This window comes from Camponotus vicinus, unplaced genomic scaffold (assembly GCF_025532165.1).
Source record: "Camponotus vicinus isolate PSW18456_S1 unplaced genomic scaffold, iyCamVici1.0 SCAF_1, whole genome shotgun sequence".
Taxonomy (NCBI): Eukaryota; Metazoa; Arthropoda; class Insecta; order Hymenoptera; family Formicidae; genus Camponotus; species Camponotus vicinus.
In genome coordinates, this window is record NW_028141945.1 from 5,310,350 (window position 1) to 5,332,092 (window position 21,743).

The following is a 21,743-nucleotide window of genomic DNA, read 5'->3' on the forward strand; positions in this document are numbered from 1 at the left end:
ACATTAAAAAAAATGACTGATATATTTTTGTATATCTCAACAAGATATATTTATTATGGATATATTTTTATGTTATAATTTTTAATGTCTGAAATGTGTGTTTCTCCGCTCATTTTTACACTGTGCTATCATCATATTAACTACAAAATTGCAATCAAGGACCAAGTGTATTTTATACTTTATACTTCATTTGGCTTCATTTAATTCGTTGGAGAGCTGTAATTCGAGGATGTCGTTACCAACTAAGTTAATTAACATGTCTTTCTGAGTGGGCGTAAGAGATATAGTTTTTTCCAACTTTCTAGCCATTTCACCGGCTCCTTCTAGATGGTTAGAGGTAATATATTCTAAGAGACTCTGGAAGCATAGATGCAATAACGTTAATATGGTATAAATCGATTAATAAAACTTAATTAAATAAAAAAAGGATATATATACTTACGAAAATTATCGGTATAATTTGCGCTTGCGCTAAACACAGCTCGAATATCTCATGTACATGATCCTCCATAAGAATACCGACTATCAAATGCGGCGATTCAATTAACAATGACAAAATTTCTTTTACTTTGTCGAAGTTACCTCCGCGTAGAAGCAGCACTATAATATTGCCCACTATTGTATTGGACAATATAATGTGCTGTATTCTTTTAGTATTTTGAGTCTGTATTGGTAAAAAAATATCACTTTAACATATCTTATTATAAAAATACAGTTCTATAACTTACAAAATTAATTTTAATTACAAATTCACTAATTAAATTGAAATTTAAGTAGAATTTTAATGAAAATATTAAAGAAAGCCACATTTATTGCATCTTCTGTTTTTCGACCATCAAGCCTCAAATTAAAATTCTATTAAAATGAAATCTACTTGAAATTGATTAAGATAAAATAATGATACTTTTATACTTGTTACATTTTTAGTATTAATGTCTTGACTTTTCGCTAAACAAAAATTAATGTTAAATTTATCAATCTTATATTAATGTGAATTTTGTAAAGAACAGCCTGTATGGTTAAAAAAATTAATTTTTCAATTACTTGTATATGATCCCAGATGATGAGTGCAATCTCTGCAAATTGTGCATTCAGTGAAGAATCAGACACAGGTTTACAATGTACGCTCATCAAATGCAATATGCTTTCCAATAAATATTTAGTATCCAGGTGACCGAACATAACCATGTGCGACCAGAGTTTTGGTATATATTGTATGACGGTCTCCGCGGGATATAATTGAACAGCTTCTAGCATAGTCTTCATCACACTGGGTTCCGGTATAGTTACATGTGGTACGAGTTTGCTATAGATTTTGTAAAATGTTTCAAATTCTTCCGTCGCCAAAATTAATTCTAAATACGCTCGATAATATAAACTTTCCTGAGAGACAAGAAAATAATAACTATAATATACATAATATAAAGTGTGTGTGTGTATGTATATATACAGTTAAATATCACAAATTCTATCCAAATATATTATTTAAAAAAAATTCATTAAAATTAAAAAATTTTTTAAAGAATATTTATATACAACATATATTTGATATACATATATATATATATATTTTATGTCATATATTTATATATTATATATATTTTCTGGATAGAAATTACTTATTGTGAGGATTTATTTCAGAATACTTACTTTGTAGCTATCGCCGATGAATTTGTAATTGTCACCAGAGAGAAGAAGCTCATTAACCATTTCGCCCGCTTGACGTTCGCAAAGCTGTTTCGAAGCCATTTCCATCGCAACAACGAAGAAATTTAAATCTTTTGCATCTTGAATGGTAAGAGTTTCTTCCTTCAAGGACTTCAAAATTTTTATAAAGGGCGTGTAGGCCGCATCATCTGTTTTATCAAATAAGCTTGTAAATTATCGATCTATCGTGAAATCATTTTGCGAAATAAAAATATTATATAGTTACCGAATTTACTTAAAATTCGTAGCACATAATAATACGTAGTTAATGTCGGCTTCAGTTTGAATTTTGCGATATCGGCGAATATGTTGCAGGTGAAATCGAGAAGTATTCGTTTGTTTTTGAACATAGACGCCGCGCTAAGAGCAGCATTAAATGTATGTATATTTGGAGTAATCCCGTTCGTGGCCATTGCTTTATATATATTTGTTATTAATGATTTTGCTTTATCTTCTCCTTCTCTTAATATTGACACCATCGATATTATACCATTATATGCTTCAATACATAGTGGTATATTATTTTCTTGGCATTCTACATACATATGCCATACCTTATCTCCCTAAACAAACAAAAAATATTTTTGCAATAAATCTATATACACAAAATACTCAACTAATCATTTCTATAATTCAAATACACATTCATTTTAATTAAGTTGTTCTTTAGGATAATAATTCAATTTAAGGATTATAATCAATCTTATTATGATTGATTCAAAATGAGCTTACATTGTAATATTTAGCCAAACCACATATCATTGCGTTGTACGCAGCGGCTGCTATCGCGGGTTCTTGTTCCTTTAGAAATTTGAATAATATATCGATTTCGGGACGACTTCTGCACATCACAATAAAATATAAAAATATAATTTAACACACTATATATGAGAATATTTATCTATTACATACATGGAAAGAATAATATATTCAATTTCTATAAACTTACATCCATGTATTCTTGATACGTTTCTCGCTAAGCTGAAACCAACGAGACTCTAGTAATTCAACATTAGCAGGTTCATCATGATTGTAAAAACACAACAATTCCAGGAGAGCCTGCTTTGTTGGTATTGTCACTTCGCCTTTTAATAAATTGTATATCAAAATAGAATTGGAAACATGTGCATTTGACATCTCATATAATAATGTTTCCTCTGTTACTTTACTCTCTTCTGTATAAATAGGAGGTGGTACAAATGCCTATACACAGTAAGTTTTATCATGATATGAACATAATAATTTGTTGATATAAGTAAATGTAGAATATTATAAAAATTGACAAATCAGATATTAATGTATTATGTTTGAATAATGGAATAAGTTTTAACATATTACCTTGATTTCAGGATCTGCTACTTTGTGCTGGAACAAATTACGATGTTCTCCACGAATCCACATTGCAGTTTTCTTTCCAGACTCTTTTGCTAAAGCATAATTGCGAATCTGTGATTTTGACAGAGGTGTCAAGTAAGGATCGTCATGAAATTTATAATGTGGTGCTGTATAATCCCTGGATATTGTACTCTCAAGAGCCTACAAGATAAATCATATAACATTTATATCATGGATGGAAAAATATCATTGTATAAATATATTTAGTCTTATATATATATAATTTCAATAATAAAATAAAGTGCAGTATAATTTTACTCACTTTTAAAATATCTGTTGGGCTACGTTCTATTCTGTTTGGAATATAAATATCCGAGGATGAGGTTGATGATGCAGTTGTTGATTGCAGTCTTATTAACTTTCGACATAGTTTCCTGCAAATATTTAAAGTAAGAATAAAATTTATTTCTACACATTCGTAAACATTTCAAAATTATTTTAAATATAAATATGTTTTTGAATGGATCATCGTTTGATTGAATTAAATAATACACATAACTGAAAATGAAGTAAATCACGTCAGATAATTAAAATTAACAAAATTTATTTTCTAATATCTGTTTCGAAAATAATAAGTCAATTTCTAATGTTATTTGTACGATAAATGACATCCGAATAGTTTGGTGATTTTATTTGCAAAAAATAATTTAATTGACAAACCAAATGAGAATCATAACTTGTTACATACCTACTTGAAATTCTCGCTAAAGAATTCATTGTATAAGTTTTTTTTTTTAATAAAAAAATTTAATTTTCCCTCAATTTCTTGTCTTCATTTAACCTCTTTATAGCAGAAGGTTTGGAGGTTAAGTCAGATTTGGTTAGGATTAAATATAGCATCGAGTATGCGCAAAATCATACGACGCAGTCCACTTCGAAGCATTTGTAATGACAAGTGGACTCCATCTACATAATTATATTATGGCGGCGAATAACGGATTATAACAGGTTGCACAGAAATGAATACAGTATTTTATATATTCAATTGACGCCACAAGCATGTATTTCCATTATAATTAGGTATGTGTTGGTAAAATTAATCGATAACATATATTAATATAAATTTGTTAATTGAGATTTCAAGTTAGTTGATGTAAATTTTCGATATCAATTGCTCGCATAAACAACCCGTACAAATCGACAATTTGACAATCATTCAAACAATTTATCTTACTTTATCGCTTGACAACTATGTCTTTTTAATACACATTGTTTATTTATTCGTATAGGAAATAAAATTGCGGCGAATATTTTACGTACGCATGATAATATATATCAATATCCTTTCTTAAAAATGTCAAAAAAGAAAATATGAAAAAAATACCCTAACAACACACATGTCCAAAAGACATCCATAGAATATCTAGAGGATATTTTATAATTTAATAGCCAAAGGATATTTTATGTCCTCTGGATGTCCTCTCGATGACCTTTGGACATCTTTTGGACGTGTGTGTTGTTAGGATTATAATGGCTTTATAATGAATCCAATAAATTTTACGTAGTTCTCTGATATTTAGTTTTAATTCTTAGAAAAACTAGTTTTCATTATTACGAAAAAAAAAGTCTCATGACAAGAAATTTTAAACTCCAATATTATATCGCGCAGAATATTCGTTACATATGATTAAATTTCAGAATCGATGCGTCAGACATCCCCACTTTTCTGTTAACAGATTACACTCCACGATATTAATTCCACCTGGCATTTACAAGTCCGCATTGATACGAATCGTCCGATCAATTATGACGAACCTTAGTAGAGTAATCCTGGGATAACATAATTGGTTGCCTATCTGCAGGGTTTGCTTCGTGTAAAGTACGTAACAGAAATGTATATAAATCGTATAATGCATGCAAAATGTCCCTGATAGAAAAAAATTTCGATTAACTCGAAATCGATTTTTCGAATGATCGATGAAATCGTTGAGGCACTTATATTTTCCGGATAATTAACAATAGTAAAATTATATTTATAATGAAAAAAATTACTAAATTATATTCTTATATAATATCAAATGATTTTATTTTAACAGAATTCAGAATTTTTGAATATAAAGATACATACACAATGTTACATGGGGAAAAGATTATCTTGACATTTCGTCAAATCGATTGTTTGTCAAAAAATCTATAATTAAAAAAAATTTTAAATTTTTTGCAAATATATTCTTTATACTTTGCACAATGTATACATTAATGCAATTGTAATCATATGCAATCTAAATATGTATGTGTACAAAATTTTAATATAAAACTGAATTATAATATAAAGAACTTTTTCTTTACATATACAATATGTATACAAAACATAAAAGTTGTCTATATTATAATTATTATCTTTGATGGGTTAACATCGTACCTGTGGATCGTCACACACGTCATTAATGATTAACATGTTACGGAACGACACGAAAATTAATCCCGTTAAAAAAGAAAAAAAAATTAAATTCCCACTGCATAATATTAGAATTCCCGATGACCCACTTACAAACGCGCTTGTTCGGAATCGTGCGTCATTGGCGAATGCATTGTTCCTTCTTTCTAGCAGCAGCTGGCCTCACCACCACCACTATCACCGTCACCATCATCGCCGTCAGGCAGAGGGTACATCTTGCACCCTTCTTCATTAAATAGCTCAAGGTATCATCCTCTCCTTGGTTTTTAACTGGACGACGATGTAGGTATGTACCAGCTGCTCTCCTCTCTTGTCAAAAAGAAAGAGAGAGAAAGAAAGAGAAAAAGCGGTAGATAGAGATTCGTTTCTTTCAACGAATTTATTGTTTAGCATATGAATGGTGCGAGCGCGAGCGCGCGTTCACGGTTGCACACATGGTGAACCCTTTGACATATTACAAAGAATTCAATAAAGTTTATAAGGAAGCCCGAAGGGAACCAGTCTCCGGGTCTCTGGTTGGAGAAAAACGAGAGAGGAGAGAGAAAGTTCGCGCGGGTCCTTCTTCTCTCGCCGTGAGAACATGTACCTTAAGCTAAGCAACTCTACGCACATCAATAGGGAGCAGAAGTGCCCGAAGAGAAACGTTTTATTTTCATAAAGCAACTGTAAGAGCTATATGCTCGATAAAATTTAACATAATATTTCATATATTGCGATAGAGTATATTTTTCAAAATATTTTATGTCTCAATATGTATGTCGTATTTCGATATGAAATGTTCTAGTCTTTAGAGCGTAGTATAAACTTTTTTGTAGCATATTTATCTTTAAAATAAAAGTATCGAGAAGTAATATAAATATAGGTGATAAAAATAATATTTTATATTTTATATTCCTAATGTATTTTACATATAAATGACAAAGATTAATTATTTCGCTCATATCTTATTTCAATTTATACATATTGTACAATTTATATTTCTTTTTCTCTCTCTCTTTTTCATAATTTAAATTTTCTGTCTCTTGTCTTCACTTTCAACTGCGAGTAAAGCAATTTTCTTTGAAATTCGCAAAATTGAGCACGGATTTAAATTTATCAATATATATTTGTGTGTCAAGAAAAAAGAGAGTAAAACTAAAAAACTTATATTTTATTAATGTCGCAAAAAAGTGGTCATGCGTGTCGAATACAAAACGATAGAGTAAAAACATTCCTTTAGGCAACTAGAGCTCTATTGTGATGTGCGTCCGGCAGCCTAAAAACGGCCGAGACGCGTGCATCCATGTACGTGGACGCACACACGCAGGCGAGCGAGAAGCCAGGTGTTTTATTTCAAACCGTGGGACTCTCTCCTTAAAGAGGGATGCTTTTGCGCGACGCGCAGCGCGCGCGTACTCGTCTCGCGGAAGCGAAGGAAGAAGAGGGACGGAGAGGACGAATGGAAAACAGGATTCGCGTCCCTCCACGCTTCGGGGGACCTCACTATTTTTATTGTGTTTCCTTGTTCGATCGAACGTAACGTAACCCTCCCCCTTCTCCTCCTCCTCTCCCTTGCCGAATTCTTGCTTGTCCTTCGTTCTTTGATATATCGGGTTTTTCCTCTTTCTTTTTTTTCCCGCTGTTTTCTTTGTACCATCGAGAGAGTATTATAAAACACTTTGCGGCGTTTCGGGGGTACATTTTACACGTGGCATATGTGAAAGAGAACGGGGTGAGAAAAAGGGAGGCGAGAGCGTGACGAGGAAAAGAGAAATATGCTATATCTGTAGGAGAGCACATCTTTTTCTCGCGGACAGGAAATCCGAATCCCCGCATCTCTCGCAAATTCACGGGTAAGATCCTGTGGGGAGAACCCCGTTTCCCCCCTTTTTCCCCTTCCTTCCTTCCTTTTTTCTGGCCTCTTCCTTCTTTCCTGTGCCGTGCGACCGTTTCACGAAACGGTTACGTGAGCACCACGATGCACAAAGGGATACGCAACTTCCTTTTTTCTTTTTCCTCTTTCTTTCCCCTTTCTTCCTTCCGAATTCGTGCGCGAACGTTAATAAAGAAGGTGGCGCGGACGTTATTTACTTTTCTTTCGAATTTCAGCCGGAAATGTAAAGATCGACGACACCTTGGAGAAGAAACGCTCTTTCAAAGAGAATCGTATTGCAATGCAAATGTGTATTGTTATTATTGCGAATCAAATGAAATGTGGATCTTGACATTTCTATATAATAGCGATCTCTTTATAATTAAATAAAAGCTTTTTAAAAATGATTTTTATAGCAGAAAAAAGATTTTTCTAATTTTTTGTCCGACTCAAAAAATCATCCATTTTCCACTTTAAGATATTTGTATTTCTTCTTTTGAGAAATATTATAATCGAACGAAAGGAATGGAAGAAATTAAAAGGAGAAGTAAGTAGCGATTTAATATCTTAGGTATTATATATTCTAATATCATTAAATTTTTATTGCCTCTCATTTTTTGCGCACTTTTTACAAATGGCACACTTTTTTATTTTGTCTTTGCAGCTTAAACACGTACGGCATTACTAACAGATTTAGGTAATTAAAAATAATATATAATAATGATAATAACATTGTTAGAATTCACGTTAATTTCCGGTGACTTAAAGAAATAAAATTCTATTAATTGATAAACAGATTAAATCGCGTGCGGTTTTTGATTCCAACGATTTGGTAATTACAATAAAATGTATACACATAGACACATATGAAATTATATCTAATTTACTCCAAAAAAACTATATAAGTAAAAAGATATGAGCAAATCACAATGCTACTGTGCTATATCCTTGTAATCAAATCATATATTACGTGTTAATGTTTAATTTTCATCGATATAGACGTGTATTTAGCTATTAAGACGTTATTACGCTATAAAATGCTTCCATTTCATAAACAAATACCGTAAAAATTAATTTCGATGAATTAAGTTTTCGATGCTATAAATGAAAACATTTCAGGAATAATTAATAGATTAAATTATAAAATTATATAATTGTTAAAATTTATATAATAATAGATATACTCTCTTATATATATCTTCTTATATTGTTCTTTGAGACGTAAAGCGTAAAAATTTATATCATAGTCATTTTTTACATAAAACGCGGAAATCGTAAAAAATTATAGCATATTTAAGATACAAACGAATATGAAAAATTTTACAAATTTTTGTCTTTGAAAAATTCGAAATGAAGAAGGATAAAATTAAAAAGTCTTATACACACATCGATATATACTTTTTAATATTTTATAAATATTTTATCAAATATCGTAAAAATTTCTTAAAATCTGTAAAACTGGAAACTGGAAATTTAATCTAACAAATTAGTACTTTCTTCCGTAAAACGTATAATAAATTAATGTACAAACTTAATGTACAAATTTTAAATTAATGTACAAATTTTCGCGCGTAGCATCTGTAGCATCGAGATCTAAATTCACCAACGATGCATTTTTATCAGAATCTTGATGAAAATACGTTATCAGAAATTAATGTTAGATAATACGTTGATATATCGAGCAAATCCAGCAGGCCGGGACGAGTGCAATATGAAAGCAAATATCGACAAATATTGCCTTCATCCCTACCTGCCTGATCCTCGAAGATCTTTATCTCAAACTACTCGAGAAGCTAAAATCCTGCCGAATAGCGTTCTTCCTCTTCCTCTCTCTTTCTCTCTCCTCTTCTTTTCTCTCTCATCCGCCGTCAGTCGATCCCTTTGTTTCAAGTTCCACGACGGGACACAATGCATCCCGATAGGCCGGGACAAGTGCAATATTGAAATATTGTATTCTCACTAAATATTGACACGAATCTCGACCTATCTCCTATGCAAAATGTGACGGGGCTTTTCCGGCGTCGATGAATCGCCCGAACAGACAACGATATATACTTTTCGACTCGACGGTAGTCATTCCGCTCCAATTTGCGATGCAGGATCGTGCGAGTCGAAGCCAGGGCCGAACCTGTCTAAGGGCTCCGTAGACCTGGTTGCGATTCTCGTTGTCTCGTGTTCAACACGTGCTCGGTTTTCTGTAGAAACTGTAAAAAAAATAGCAATTCTAAACAAGACTTGACCTATTTTAATGCAAAAATTACAAAAAGTTACATAATACATGTGATGCAATTAAAATGTTCAGCATTTACAATTACTTTTGAGAAGGATGTATTTCAACAGAGCAGAAAAGAGTGAGAAAAATAGATTTCAAAAAGTTCAAAATTTTTTAAGCTTTATCTAAGGAACACATAAAATTAAAATTTAAACAATAAAAGGAAAATAAAATTAAGTTTTAAAAATTATTTAAATTAAAAATCACCCGCTTTTCGGATAAAAGTCTCTCTGATTGAAAATTTAATAACGAGGTGAGAACAAAGAGAAACGATGCACGTACTACACGTGCGAAGCCAATAAATTCGAGTCGATGATTTCGCGAAGCGTCAAATCACGAAACGCGTGCGGTTCTTGAAAGAAAACTATTGCAGGGAAGAAAAAAGAATGTATATCAACGAACTTTGTTAACGTCTCGACAATCGGCACCGGAAATTGCGCGCGAAAACCAGTCTGCTCGCGTTTCGCGCGACACGCACAACTCATTAGATTACGCGAGAGATTACGCACGCCGCGGCGTAACACGCCTTCGTCCATTGATGAGGGCGAGAAATGTGCGTGCGCGCGGGCGCATCTCTCCCCCTCCCTCTTCCTTTCTCGCTCGCTCGCTCTCTCTCTCTCTCTCTCGCTCGCTCGCTCGCGCGCACAGGGGGCTCTCCGACGTGGCCTTGGCGGTCAGTCTCCAAATCGTAGAGCCTCCAACATACCTACTCCGAATCACAAATCATAGCCCGAGGTCGCCTATTCTCATGGACCGTAAGGTCGTGCCGGTCCCCGAAAAATAGGGCCTCTCGTCGAGAAATAGGGACGATAGGGACCCACCGCCGGAATTTCTGTGAAACGAGAAACCGGAGCCTCGCGCTAATTCTTATATACGTATATACTCGCACACACACATCACGTGACACGCACGCGCTCGCGCGCGATCCGTTCGTTTCAAAGTAGCACGCTTTTGAAAGGGGACTGATACAGAAATGCGTGATCTCTACAACTATCTTTTTTTTTTAAGGATCCGTGCAATGCAATATTTTCGAAACTGGATCTTCTCTCTCTCCACATGGAACAAATGAGTCGCGCAAAAATGGTCCGTCCGTCCGTCCGTCCATATAATGTTGTTTATCGTCTCATTTCTCCGTAACTTGTAACTCGATCTCTATCGCGACACTCGGTGCGTGTAACGTAAACAATGTCTCGCACCTCGCGCTGCATCGAGCACTGTCGAGAATGATCAAAATCTTCTCACAAAAACCTTCTCGAAGGATCTATACAATTCTCTTCCGATCGATCTGTTTGATTTTGAAACCCCATTCCGTGATCCCAAATACCAAGATGCGAGATAAAGACGAAAAATAAAGCGCCACAAACAATTCAAACTATTATTTATGTACTATAACTATTATTTATAGTATTTGTTCGTATTAACGATATAAACTGTCTTATTATCAATTTTGATCCTGTTTTCAAGAAACGAGGATATATTTATCATAAAATAAAATTGATCTTATCTTACCCAGAGACCAAGCTTTCACGATCTTACACGATATACGAGATCTTCCGCTTCCTCCTCGTGGTAAAACTCCATTCGTCACTCATGCGGTATCGGTTTCTCGAGCAGATCGGAGATGCGGATCGACGCCGCCGACAATCATCGCCGTGTCAATTCGCCGTGACGCTTCTCTCTCTCTCTCAATCCTCGCACAAGGCCTCCTCTTCTTCTCCTTTTTCCTCGTCGATCCTCGTCGATTCTTCGGCACGTGACGCACCGTGTCGGCGAGCGGCGCGCTTGATCGAGGTGCGTCACACGCAGGAAATAAATCGGATGCGATGATAGATTCCGCGCCGGGGAGGACAAATCATATGCCATCACTCGCGGTAGAACACTTTTCCTTCTTCATCGATTTTCATCAGGAATGTTATCTCTATTACAGTCTTCCTCTTCCACTGCACAACACAATACCGAGCGAACGAGAATGAAATGAAGAACGGAATGGCACCGGGTGCGAAGCGAATTCGGGAGACGAGGAGACCGATGGGCCGACCGGATCGCGCGAGGACCTCGAGCAAACTGCGGCCGTGGCCAGGTGTCCCGCCTCTTTATTCGTTTTGGGCCCTAGGTAGTGGGGGGGACTTATTCTTATTTAACAGCAACGCAAGAGCGACGCCGGCAACGCAATCCCGAATGTCGAAGAGAGAGACTCTCTCTTCCTCCCTTTTCTCGAGGTTCTCTTCTTTTCCCTTCTCTCTCTTTCTCTCTCCCCCTCTTCCCATTCCTCTTCTCGTTCTTATCCCTCGCGCGTCTCTTTCTCTCTCCCTTTCCCTTCTCTCCGTCTCTCTCGCATTGTTCCGCGATCAGTCGTCCGGAGCCCGCCAAAATTGTATCAGCTGTCCTGGATTCCGCCTGCGGCTCCTTTCAGCGGCGTGACGCACACCAACATCGACGACCGCCCCTTGTTCTTCTTCCGTCCAGGTCCACCGTCCAAGTTCCGTCCAGGTTGCTCTTCCGTCCAGGTACAGGCGGCCGGCGACCAATGGGAGATCGGAGAGCAACGTATGGAAAAGATCCGGGGGAGAAATCTCGCCACTGGCGCATCAGGCAACGATTATAATTAACGCTCGGCGATTATACACGCGCGCGACGACAACGACGGTTTGCGTTTCGCTGGCGTATGTGTGATTTACGACGAATGTGACAGATATCCGCCGCAGCAGGACGAGTCCTCCCGAGTCGTCCTGCCTGCCTGCGTTTGCCTGCCTTCCTTCCTTCCGCGCGACTGGGTGCCATGGGTGGAAGTCCGCTCTCCTCAACGGAACAGGATTAAACGCTTTGTGATTTATCACCGGGGTAGAATCGAGAATCTTTCTCGGGACAAGAGCTTCGAATGATTTGACGAATGTTTTTGCAATATATAACGTGTACAAAGATTTTGTGAACTAATGTAAGATATATCATGATTATTGAAATGTCGAGATCATTGTTGAAACTGAACGAAGGAGAATCGATCAAATGACCACTCGGTCTCATTAATTGTCGTAAGACGTCATGAGACTCTCTTCTCTTTTTCTCTCTCTCGAATATGAATAAATATGTAATATAAAATAGAAAAAAGAAAATTTATATAAATGCACCATAATATGAAAATAAATAGAAATGTATAATTAAATGTGAAATAATTTCTTAAAAAATATATAATATTTTTTCGTTCAATAAAAAAGCTGCATAAGAATCTATGATGAAATATCAAAGCGAGTAACTGAAAGTGTGATAAATCACAATATATTGTTCTTATCGAATCGCAACGAGAATATTATATTATTGGTATTATATTTAATACGCGTGTTTTCCGGTACATTTCTTCTCATCGTGCGATAAAACGTAGACCGATTTGTCATGCTAGGAAATGAAACGTCTTCTGCGTTACTACTTTATAAATAATGCTTTGTAATCCGCGGTTGCCTCGTCATTTCTAAGGTGTTTAGTTTTGTTTACTTAGTAATTTTACGCATCGGAGAATGTATGCTCGCTGAGTTTGCTACATTTGATTATGTACTGATAAATATATGTAAATAAAATACAGCCATCTCTAGCCAAAATATGACAGGATAAGAAATTTATCTTTAAATTCATTTATGATTCGTTCCAAAATTAATTATGAAACAATAATTTTGAAATAATTAATTGCAAAATACAGCATTATAGAGAGCATTTAAAGAAGCAATTTTAGTTTAAATTCGACGAAATCTAAATGTAATATAACAAAATATATATTTTTATTATTTTTATTTATTTATTAAATATTTATTTTTTCAACTTAAAAAATTTATGTCAAACTTACAAGACAAATATAATGTTTTCTCTTCTCAAAAAAATCGATTCAGAATTTCTCTCAATTAATCTAAAATATACTGTGTATTCTTATAAATTGTAAAAAAACTTAAAATTAATCGAGCATTAATATAAAAAATAATTCCTTAACGAATTGCAAATATGATGAAATAATATGTAAGTAAATCTGGGAAAAAGGTGACACACTCGGCAATCGGGAGCTACATTATGCGGTTATACCGATTTTAAACAGTTCGGTGCTTTGTCAGGCTGCGCGTACCACACGTCCCGGTATCACCTGGAACAGCTGAAACTTACGTTCACCACGTGTTCATGTCATTAAAAACGTAGACTCTACTTTGTAACAGGTTGGCACGCTTCTCAACATTATAGCAGGACGTCTTTCGGTACATTGTCCTGCGTTATCATTCCTTATTTAACAAATCTTACGTATAAATATTTCATCAATATTTGATTATTAAATTGATTGCGCGCGAATACATTGATCAGATTTAAAAGAAAAAAATCCTATGAATCTACTAGATCTACTTATTATAAAAAAATCTGTTATCGATATTTCTCTATCATTACTTCATTTATCTCTTTTACTATTTTTATTATTCTTGTATTATGGATTGATTTTTTTAATTATTTTATTTAATTTTTATTTATCATACAAAATATTTTGTAGAATATGCTTTTATAAAAGATTAATTTTCTCCCCGTCTTACTATCTATAACGTTATCTAATCTAATTCATAAAATAAACATTAGTGACTCGCAGAAAAAAGTAATAATTTACTGAAGTTCTCATGAAAGTCTAAATATTATAAATGTTTAATGTATTATTCTTTTGTCCATTTATTTTATCTACATAAAATCTTTACTCCCATTATTCTTCCTATCGGTAATATTCAAAACAAAATTTCCATTGGAAGAAACATGATTATTATAAGAATATGTAATATGTATATTATTCTTTGATCCCACGCGTCTCTCGCGTGCGATGTCTCACCCCGAGAGATACATCATATTTGTCTTATCTTTTTCTAGAGCATTCGCGACCCATCGTACAAGCAAGGAAGGAGGAAAGAAAGAAATCGATCGGCTGCGGACGTTTATCGATACGTAGTGCAATCGTCGCACAGCGATTCCCTTTGTGCCTAAACTCGCGCGCTCCTGAGGAGGAGAGGGGGAAAGAAAAATCGAGGAAAGGGATGATTGAGAACCACTTGTAGGAGGACAGCTGCGCTCTGCGAGCGCATCTGCTGCCGGTTGCGCGGGCACGCGCTCACATATACTTACTTGCGATGAGAGAAGTACGCTTACATGCACAAACACACTAGAGAGAGACCTCCTCCTACACGTCATTCTTTTTTTCCTCTCTGTATTTCCATGCCTCTTTTCTGTTTTTCTTCGATCGTCCTCGCTCCCTTTTTTTTCTTCTCTCTCTCTCTCTTTCTCTAACTTCTTGCTACTTCTCTCGACACGTCATATTCTTCTAGAACACACAATCGTGATAATGTGAGTAATTCATCGAGTTTTATTGTAATTATCTTATGCCTCGCTATTCTTAAAGTTATAGAGTGATCTCTTTTACGTTAACAAGATAATTTTACTCATTTATTGCATTTTTCCTCTCTACTTACTTCGTGTTTTCCTCTTATTGGTTTCTTAAGCAAATTTTAGAATGTGTATGTTATAAAGAGAGCTCCCAACATAAAGTATCCTTTTTTTCTGCTATTAATTTCATATATATTTTTTCCTCTTTTTTCCCCCCTAAAGAAGAGAGAATGTACCTTATAATATAATATATGACTATATTATAAAGGCTATATTACTCTCTTGTATCTACTCTATTCTATTATTATTCTCTTGACTTTATAAAGTAGTTTATGTCATAAAACGTCACATAAACTATACCTCTATTCAACTTTTGCTTCTGAACTCTGTTTGAAAAATCTTTTCCTAGTTTTTCTCCTACAGGAACTGCATATATCTCAACTGCACGCTTTCTTTTCTCTTTTTCTTTCTCGTTTAAATTTGAAACTGACCATCTCGAGACTCGTTGCAAATATCGTTTCCGCGTGAACCTTTTCTTAGGAGAGAGAGGAGGAGAGAGAGAGAGAGAGAGAGAGAGAGAGAGAGAGAGAGAGAACATATATATATATTTTTTCAGAGAATACCACATGTACCAATCCCTGTATTCGGAGGGTTGACGGAGCCCTTTAGCATCCCTCCTACTCCGAAAAGAGGAACTGGTACCTCGTCTATCCAGAAAGAAACAAGATCTTGGGTCGTTTATGGCATATAAACCGTCGTGCTCTCCATCCCCCTCCCTTTTTCTTTTTCATTCGGAAAGCCTTCTCGTGCAGCCCCCTTGTGTATATAGGGTGATTCGCAACTGAAATTGAAAGTTCAAGGGCAAATTGTCTCATCTGTGAATTTGATATGATCTGAATTCGGCATGAGAATTCTCTCGCGAAAGAACATCGAGATAATTTGATATAGATGTGATTAAAATTATCTCTTAAATGTATAAGAGTTGAAAAAAAACATTTAAAAAATATTTAAAGGATTTATAGGATTAATAAAAGCCCATTGTGAACATAGAAAAATTGTTAAAAATTATTATTAATGACACATATATCAAGATCAATTAATATTTAATAACGTTATAAAAACGTGCGACGTCACGACACTTATTAGTATCTTTTTAGCTGAATTATATATAATTAAACTATTAAATAAATATAAGAAAATAATTGAAAGAAATTATTAAAAATAACATGTGAGATACATGAAAATTACAAAATCGTAAGAGATCGATAGTAGTTCCTTTAATGTGTCGGACTCTCGAATTGAGATAGGAAAAATGTTATCTTCTTTGTTCTTTCAAAATAATTACTCGCCACAAGATCGTAGCAGTACATAGTGTGTAAAGGTACTTTTCTCCTTTGTCAATATTGTAAAATCGTTAAACATATAGTTGATGTCATGATGTCACTATACATCCAACAACAAGCCGAAATAATTCATAATTTAGTTATTAAAACGTCTTATAAAATTTTATTCAACTTTTGCTTTTGAACTCTGTTTGAAAAATCTTTTCCTAGTTTTTCTCCTACAGGAACTGCATATAGATATCTCACGTGCACGCGTGTCTATGATATATGTATAAGAAAACTGGAACAGCACTGATAGATCTCTTACGTTAACAATAATCGGAAATTGATTCAAATGGAATAATATTTAATGTTAAGTAAGAAGAATTTATTTTTAATCACCAGGATATTTAATATAATTAATAAATTTCGACAAATAATAAATTTTTTATCCTTTTATAAGAATTTTTATCTGAAGTTATCTAAAGTTGATTTGTACGGATTTGAAGTCAATCTTAAATACTATTGCATTTTTTTCTCTAAATTTATTTCTATTTGGAATTTGCTTAAGATTTCTCGAAATCTTAAAAAAATATAAAATTATAAATTAAAAAATCTCTGATTAGAAATTGTATGCAAAACATTAATTCTTTTTCATACATAAAAATTTTACTACATCTTGTAAATGTTTATGTAATGTTTGAGATTGACGGTTAATGCGATGTTAGCTTAATTCGAAACAAATTCCTACAAGAAAAATTTCAAACAGCGTTTATCAATATCTTATAATTCTTCCACCAATTAATACTAATAATCAGTATTAATAATTAATTATAATAATTAATTCATTTTTTTATTCTTAATAATCAAATATTCAAAAATAATTAAGACTAGAATTCTTTTATACTAGAATTGTCATTAAATTTCTTGACAATTCAGATTAGAATTTATTCAACATCTAAAATCTTTTGAAAATATCTTTGAAAAATACCTTGATAATTAAACCTAAAATTTGAGATTTAAGAATCTTTTGAATGTCTTTCACATGGAAGAATCAGGGATGTTTTTCTTTCCTCGGAAAGAACATTTTCTTGTTTAAAAAAATTCTTTTTAACGGTTGCGGAACACCCTGTATATGTATACCTGGCCTGCTGCAACGTGCGGCTTATGCGGGACTTTGTGCATCGCACGTCGCCAATACAGTGGTATGTGGTGCGGTGTGCAGCTTGCCAGCCAGCCGGTATACAACACCGGGTACACAGCCGAAAATTTCCTTTGTTCCTATTGTTCGTAGGATTTTCATGGTGACGCTCACGGGTCTATGCTTCCGAGAAAATTTTTGGATTTCGCCGGCTCTCTCTGTCCTCTTGTATCTTTTTTCTTGCTATCTCACTCCTTTTTTTTCTCCACTCGTTTCCTCTCTTTCGCGCACGTGCTTTCCGCAGGCACCCTCTCGCCATCATGTCAGCGGGCAGTCCTTTGTCTCTCCGTGTATAGTGTGTTCCTGATTTTCTGTGCGAAAATTTGAATGGATCCAGAGAGAACTTTTCCTTAACTATAATGATGCTTCTCGATACATTCCTAGAAGTTTCGAGGGTTAAAACTCGGGGACAGGAATGTATATACGTTACTCTATCTTTCAATCTTGAGAAGAGAATTATATTTTCTTTGTACATATATTTCTACAGTAGTCTCCTATATTTGAAAATATTTGAATCGATTTGAGAGAATAAACAGAAGTAGAATTGCTCGATATATCAAAGCTAGTCTTTTTCGATATTGTCTTGTCTTTCTCAAAATTCAAAACAAGTTCAAGACAAGATTTTTAATCAGTTGTCAAGATTATATCAAACTAAGATTGTCAAGATTATTGGTTTTTAAAAAAAAAGTTAAAATATCTGTAAATTAGATGAAAAAAATCGTATTATACAAACTTAAAAAGTTTTATTTAGTAAATAAAAATATTCATATTAAGAAATTTAGATATAATTATATATAATGAACAAAATAAACAATATAAAAATTTACACAACTTTAAACAACACAATTTACAAAACTGCACACAATACATACTTCTCTGATTGTGTGAGTCGCGTCTGTATTCTGCCATTATTGTGTATGCACTGTCTTTTTGTAAAGTGAACCAAAAAGAAAAAAAAATATATATATATATATGTGTATATATATATAAAGTTTTGAGAAACAAACAAGTGACATAAATAATAATAATTATGTTAAATTATATTGTACAGATTATGTTAAATATTATTTTAAATAATTGTTCAATATTAGATAAAAATTATTAATAAAATCGAGACAATACAATACAAGACGAGATTTTTATTATGAAAATTCATTCAAGACCAAGATATGATTTAAGTTTGTGAAAATATTCAATATACGATATTTTCACGAATATTACCTTGAATTTTGAATTTTCGTCTTCAGGACAGTTTAAAGATATTTCCTTTTTGAATGATTTGGAACTTGTCAAATATCTAATAAAAAAGTTTGTGTGTGTGTGTTTTCTGAAAATAAAAATCATTAATCACAAAGTACTTAGAAAAAAACAAATTCTCTTTTTGAATACCGATTCCGAAAGTTATTAAAAGAAAAATCCTAATCTTTTTTACGATATTAGTTATACAAAAAATTGTGCTGACTTATACAAATTAAAAGATCACAAATATTCCTATATAAAATTATCACCAATTTTCAAACATATCTTTATTAAGTGTAAATTTTTTAAATTTCTTTCAATAAAATCTCTTTTTATCTTTCTTTTATTCTCCATAATACGTTTATACTTATTTATTATGTACAATTTATTTACATTTCCTTTTACTAGTATATGATATAATCAATTTAAAAATATGATACAATCAATAATGAATTTGCAATAAGTTTCTTCGTGATATTTTTCGCAAAAAAAGATACTCTCTCGTAAATTGAGATTTTACAATTCTAGATACGAGAGATGAATATTTTCGAACACCCTATAGCATACCTGTTTTTGTTGGATTATGTTGACCGAACGGAGCCCATCAATAATCGGCGACGAGCGTGTCTCCGGAATTTGCGTGCTCTGGGAGTTTTCCGTTTCTTTTGCAGGAAAGCTGCCGGTATGGTATTGTACATACACAGCTGTTTTTTTTTGCACTTTTTACACCATAGAGATTCGAAAAGCCTGTTTCTCTTTTTTTATCTACTCATCCATTCGTTCTAACTGTATATACATTGACAAATTTACGTAATGCAGAATCAAGTGAGATGCAAGAATAAAAAAAAAATACGAATGTTGTCGAATACATGTTTATATTTCGAATTTTGTTGCAAAATTCGAAGATATGTATATTTGAAAGATGCGTCTTCTTTTATGGAATTAGCCTTGGGACGATTTATTTATCGTATATATTGACAAAACTAACAATGAGTATTTTAACTGCATTTTTGGACATCTCTTTGACTTATGAAACTTCTTTTTCTTTTATTTTTTCCTGTAACTAATGATTTCCTTTGGGTCTTAGACTTTCTTTTTTTTTCCAATTTTCATAGAATTTTTAAAAATTACCGTAGCCGATACTATTGTCAAGTTTTAGTTTTCGGACTTCCTTGGCGATAAACCATTATTATGGGTGAATCGGTACTATTTTATACAAGGTTATTTTACAAAAGGTTCGCATCTTCTGAAATATTTCTAAGGAATTATATAAAAAGTATAAAACTATGGAAATTTTTTCTCAATTCGACGTTTATTAAAGAATAGTAAAGTAAAACCGTCCCATGTGCTCGAAATAAAAAACGACATCCAACGATATCGAGAAAACGCAGGAAAAGCATGGGGTGAGTGAAGCTTGTTCAATGTCAACACCTGCCCAATGTCATCGGCGCGTGCCCCTTTTCGTTCGCAGGCTCGACTATGCGGTAATCATGAAGTTTATATATTTAAAAATATTTTTTAAATCGGGGGACGAAATTAAGTATATCGAATATACTTTAAGTACAAAATATAAATTTCGCGTGAAATTTCCATTAAAATTTAGACAAGAAAAACTATGTGAAATAAATTGCGTAATATAACATTAATTATTATCCAAAAAAAGTTACACGTGACAGATATTATCGTTACTTCGTGACTTTTCACGGCGAATTATTAATAAACGATGAAACTTGTATCGAATAATCACAGTTACATCGGAAAACGTACAATTCCGACCCTTATCGCTTTATGTTATTCGAAAATCTCGAGGGGCAACGGCAAGATGGCCAGGGTACCACCGTCAATGCACCGTATGGACCTTTGCACGGTAGGCAGGAGCCTACAGATGGCAAGCGCCCGATCCCTTGCTTAAATTTTGACCGCGGGTACCAACGACGCCGCGCTGCTCCTCGTGCCGTGCCATGCCACCTGCTCGACACGTAGAGAGGCCAGGCCTATTCGTTAAACGTCACGATTTCCTACAGACTGAAGCGCAGAATTTCGATGTGATAAATCGCATCTAATCAATTATATTTAATTCAAATTATGATTCGAAAATTCTACAAATTTTCTCCATTCGCGTTTCCCCTTCCTCGTCTCTTTATTCAATTAATTTTATTTTATTTTCACGATATCACGTGCGAGAGGGATATTCACATTTAAAATATTATATTTGCGCGATCGATCGAAATACTCGGCTATTATCTTAACTTTGCAGATATATATGGACTTAATATTTACTTAAGATAATATATAATTATATATATGATAATAATTATATAATACACAAAGAGACGGATTATCGACGATAAGCACGTTATCGCTCGGGATTTATCCGTCTTCTCGAAGGCGGTTCCCCTTTTTCGTCGCGGCGGAATCCTTTTATTTTTTCTAAAGAGAACCGCATTCTCCGATCAATCGCACGCGGACCGTTTCTCACGCTTCGATTTTTTCCCTTCCGCAGCGTCGCGTAACTCGTATTTCCACGTGCGTATGCAACGGTGAGAGAGAGATAGAGAAAGAGAGAGAATCTTGCAGGAGACATGCATCATGATCAAAGAGCGACGGAGAAGGACAGGGAAAATAGCGTCGAGAGTATTGAATTGCAGCGTGTATTAGAAACGATCGCTCGCGCGACCAGGCGATGTTACAGTTCGGGACGAGTTTTGAAAAAGCTTTGTTCGCGTCTCGAGAGCGAGGAGGAAGTAGGTCTGTCCGCGCGCGCGCGCGCGCACGAAATGCCCACGTGCGTATGTGTGCCCACGTGTGTTTGTGTGTGTGAGCGAAGCGTTGGCGCGCTACCGGAAGTCGAAACGCGCATAATGCTCCTGCTGGGTGCGCCCGCTCGACGGCTATTTTTCGCTTCACTGGCAAATATAAAACAATATAACGATCTCGGATTTTAGCGAAGCGGCGTCGACTCGCTCCGCTAA

At 34.2% G+C, this 21,743-nt stretch overlaps 1 protein-coding gene and 1 long non-coding RNA gene across 8 annotated transcripts; one reads left to right on the forward strand and one right to left on the reverse strand.

Moving 5' to 3' along the window:
• Positions 1-22: 22 nt before the first annotated feature.
• Positions 23-3,948, reverse strand: LOC145969168 (small ribosomal subunit protein mS39). The gene is made up of 10 exons (XM_083095059.1): positions 3,791-3,948; positions 3,365-3,476; positions 3,046-3,243; positions 2,657-2,910; positions 2,440-2,548; positions 1,934-2,270; positions 1,651-1,856; positions 1,045-1,383; positions 443-664; positions 23-357 (listed from the first exon to the last, which is right to left on the reverse strand). The coding sequence occupies exons 1-10, from the start codon at positions 3,817-3,819 to the stop codon at positions 187-189; spliced, it is 1,977 nt and encodes a 658-aa protein (XP_082951185.1). The 5' UTR covers positions 3,820-3,948; the 3' UTR covers positions 23-186.
• On the forward strand, positions 3,732-16,114 carry LOC145969281 (uncharacterized). 7 transcript variants are annotated; one of them, XR_014438005.1, is made up of 5 exons: positions 3,732-4,122; positions 4,779-4,921; positions 5,651-5,786; positions 14,500-14,765; positions 15,626-16,114. It is a non-coding gene; the product is annotated as an uncharacterized LOC145969281 (long non-coding RNA). The 7 variants fall into 7 exon arrangements; XR_014438004.1 differs by having other exon boundaries at positions 3,798-4,122; positions 5,654-5,786; positions 15,626-16,110; XR_014438008.1 differs by lacking the exons at positions 14,500-14,765; positions 15,626-16,114 and adding an exon at positions 11,552-11,783 and having other exon boundaries at positions 3,938-4,122; positions 5,654-5,786.
• Positions 16,115-21,743: the final 5,629 nt, after the last annotated feature.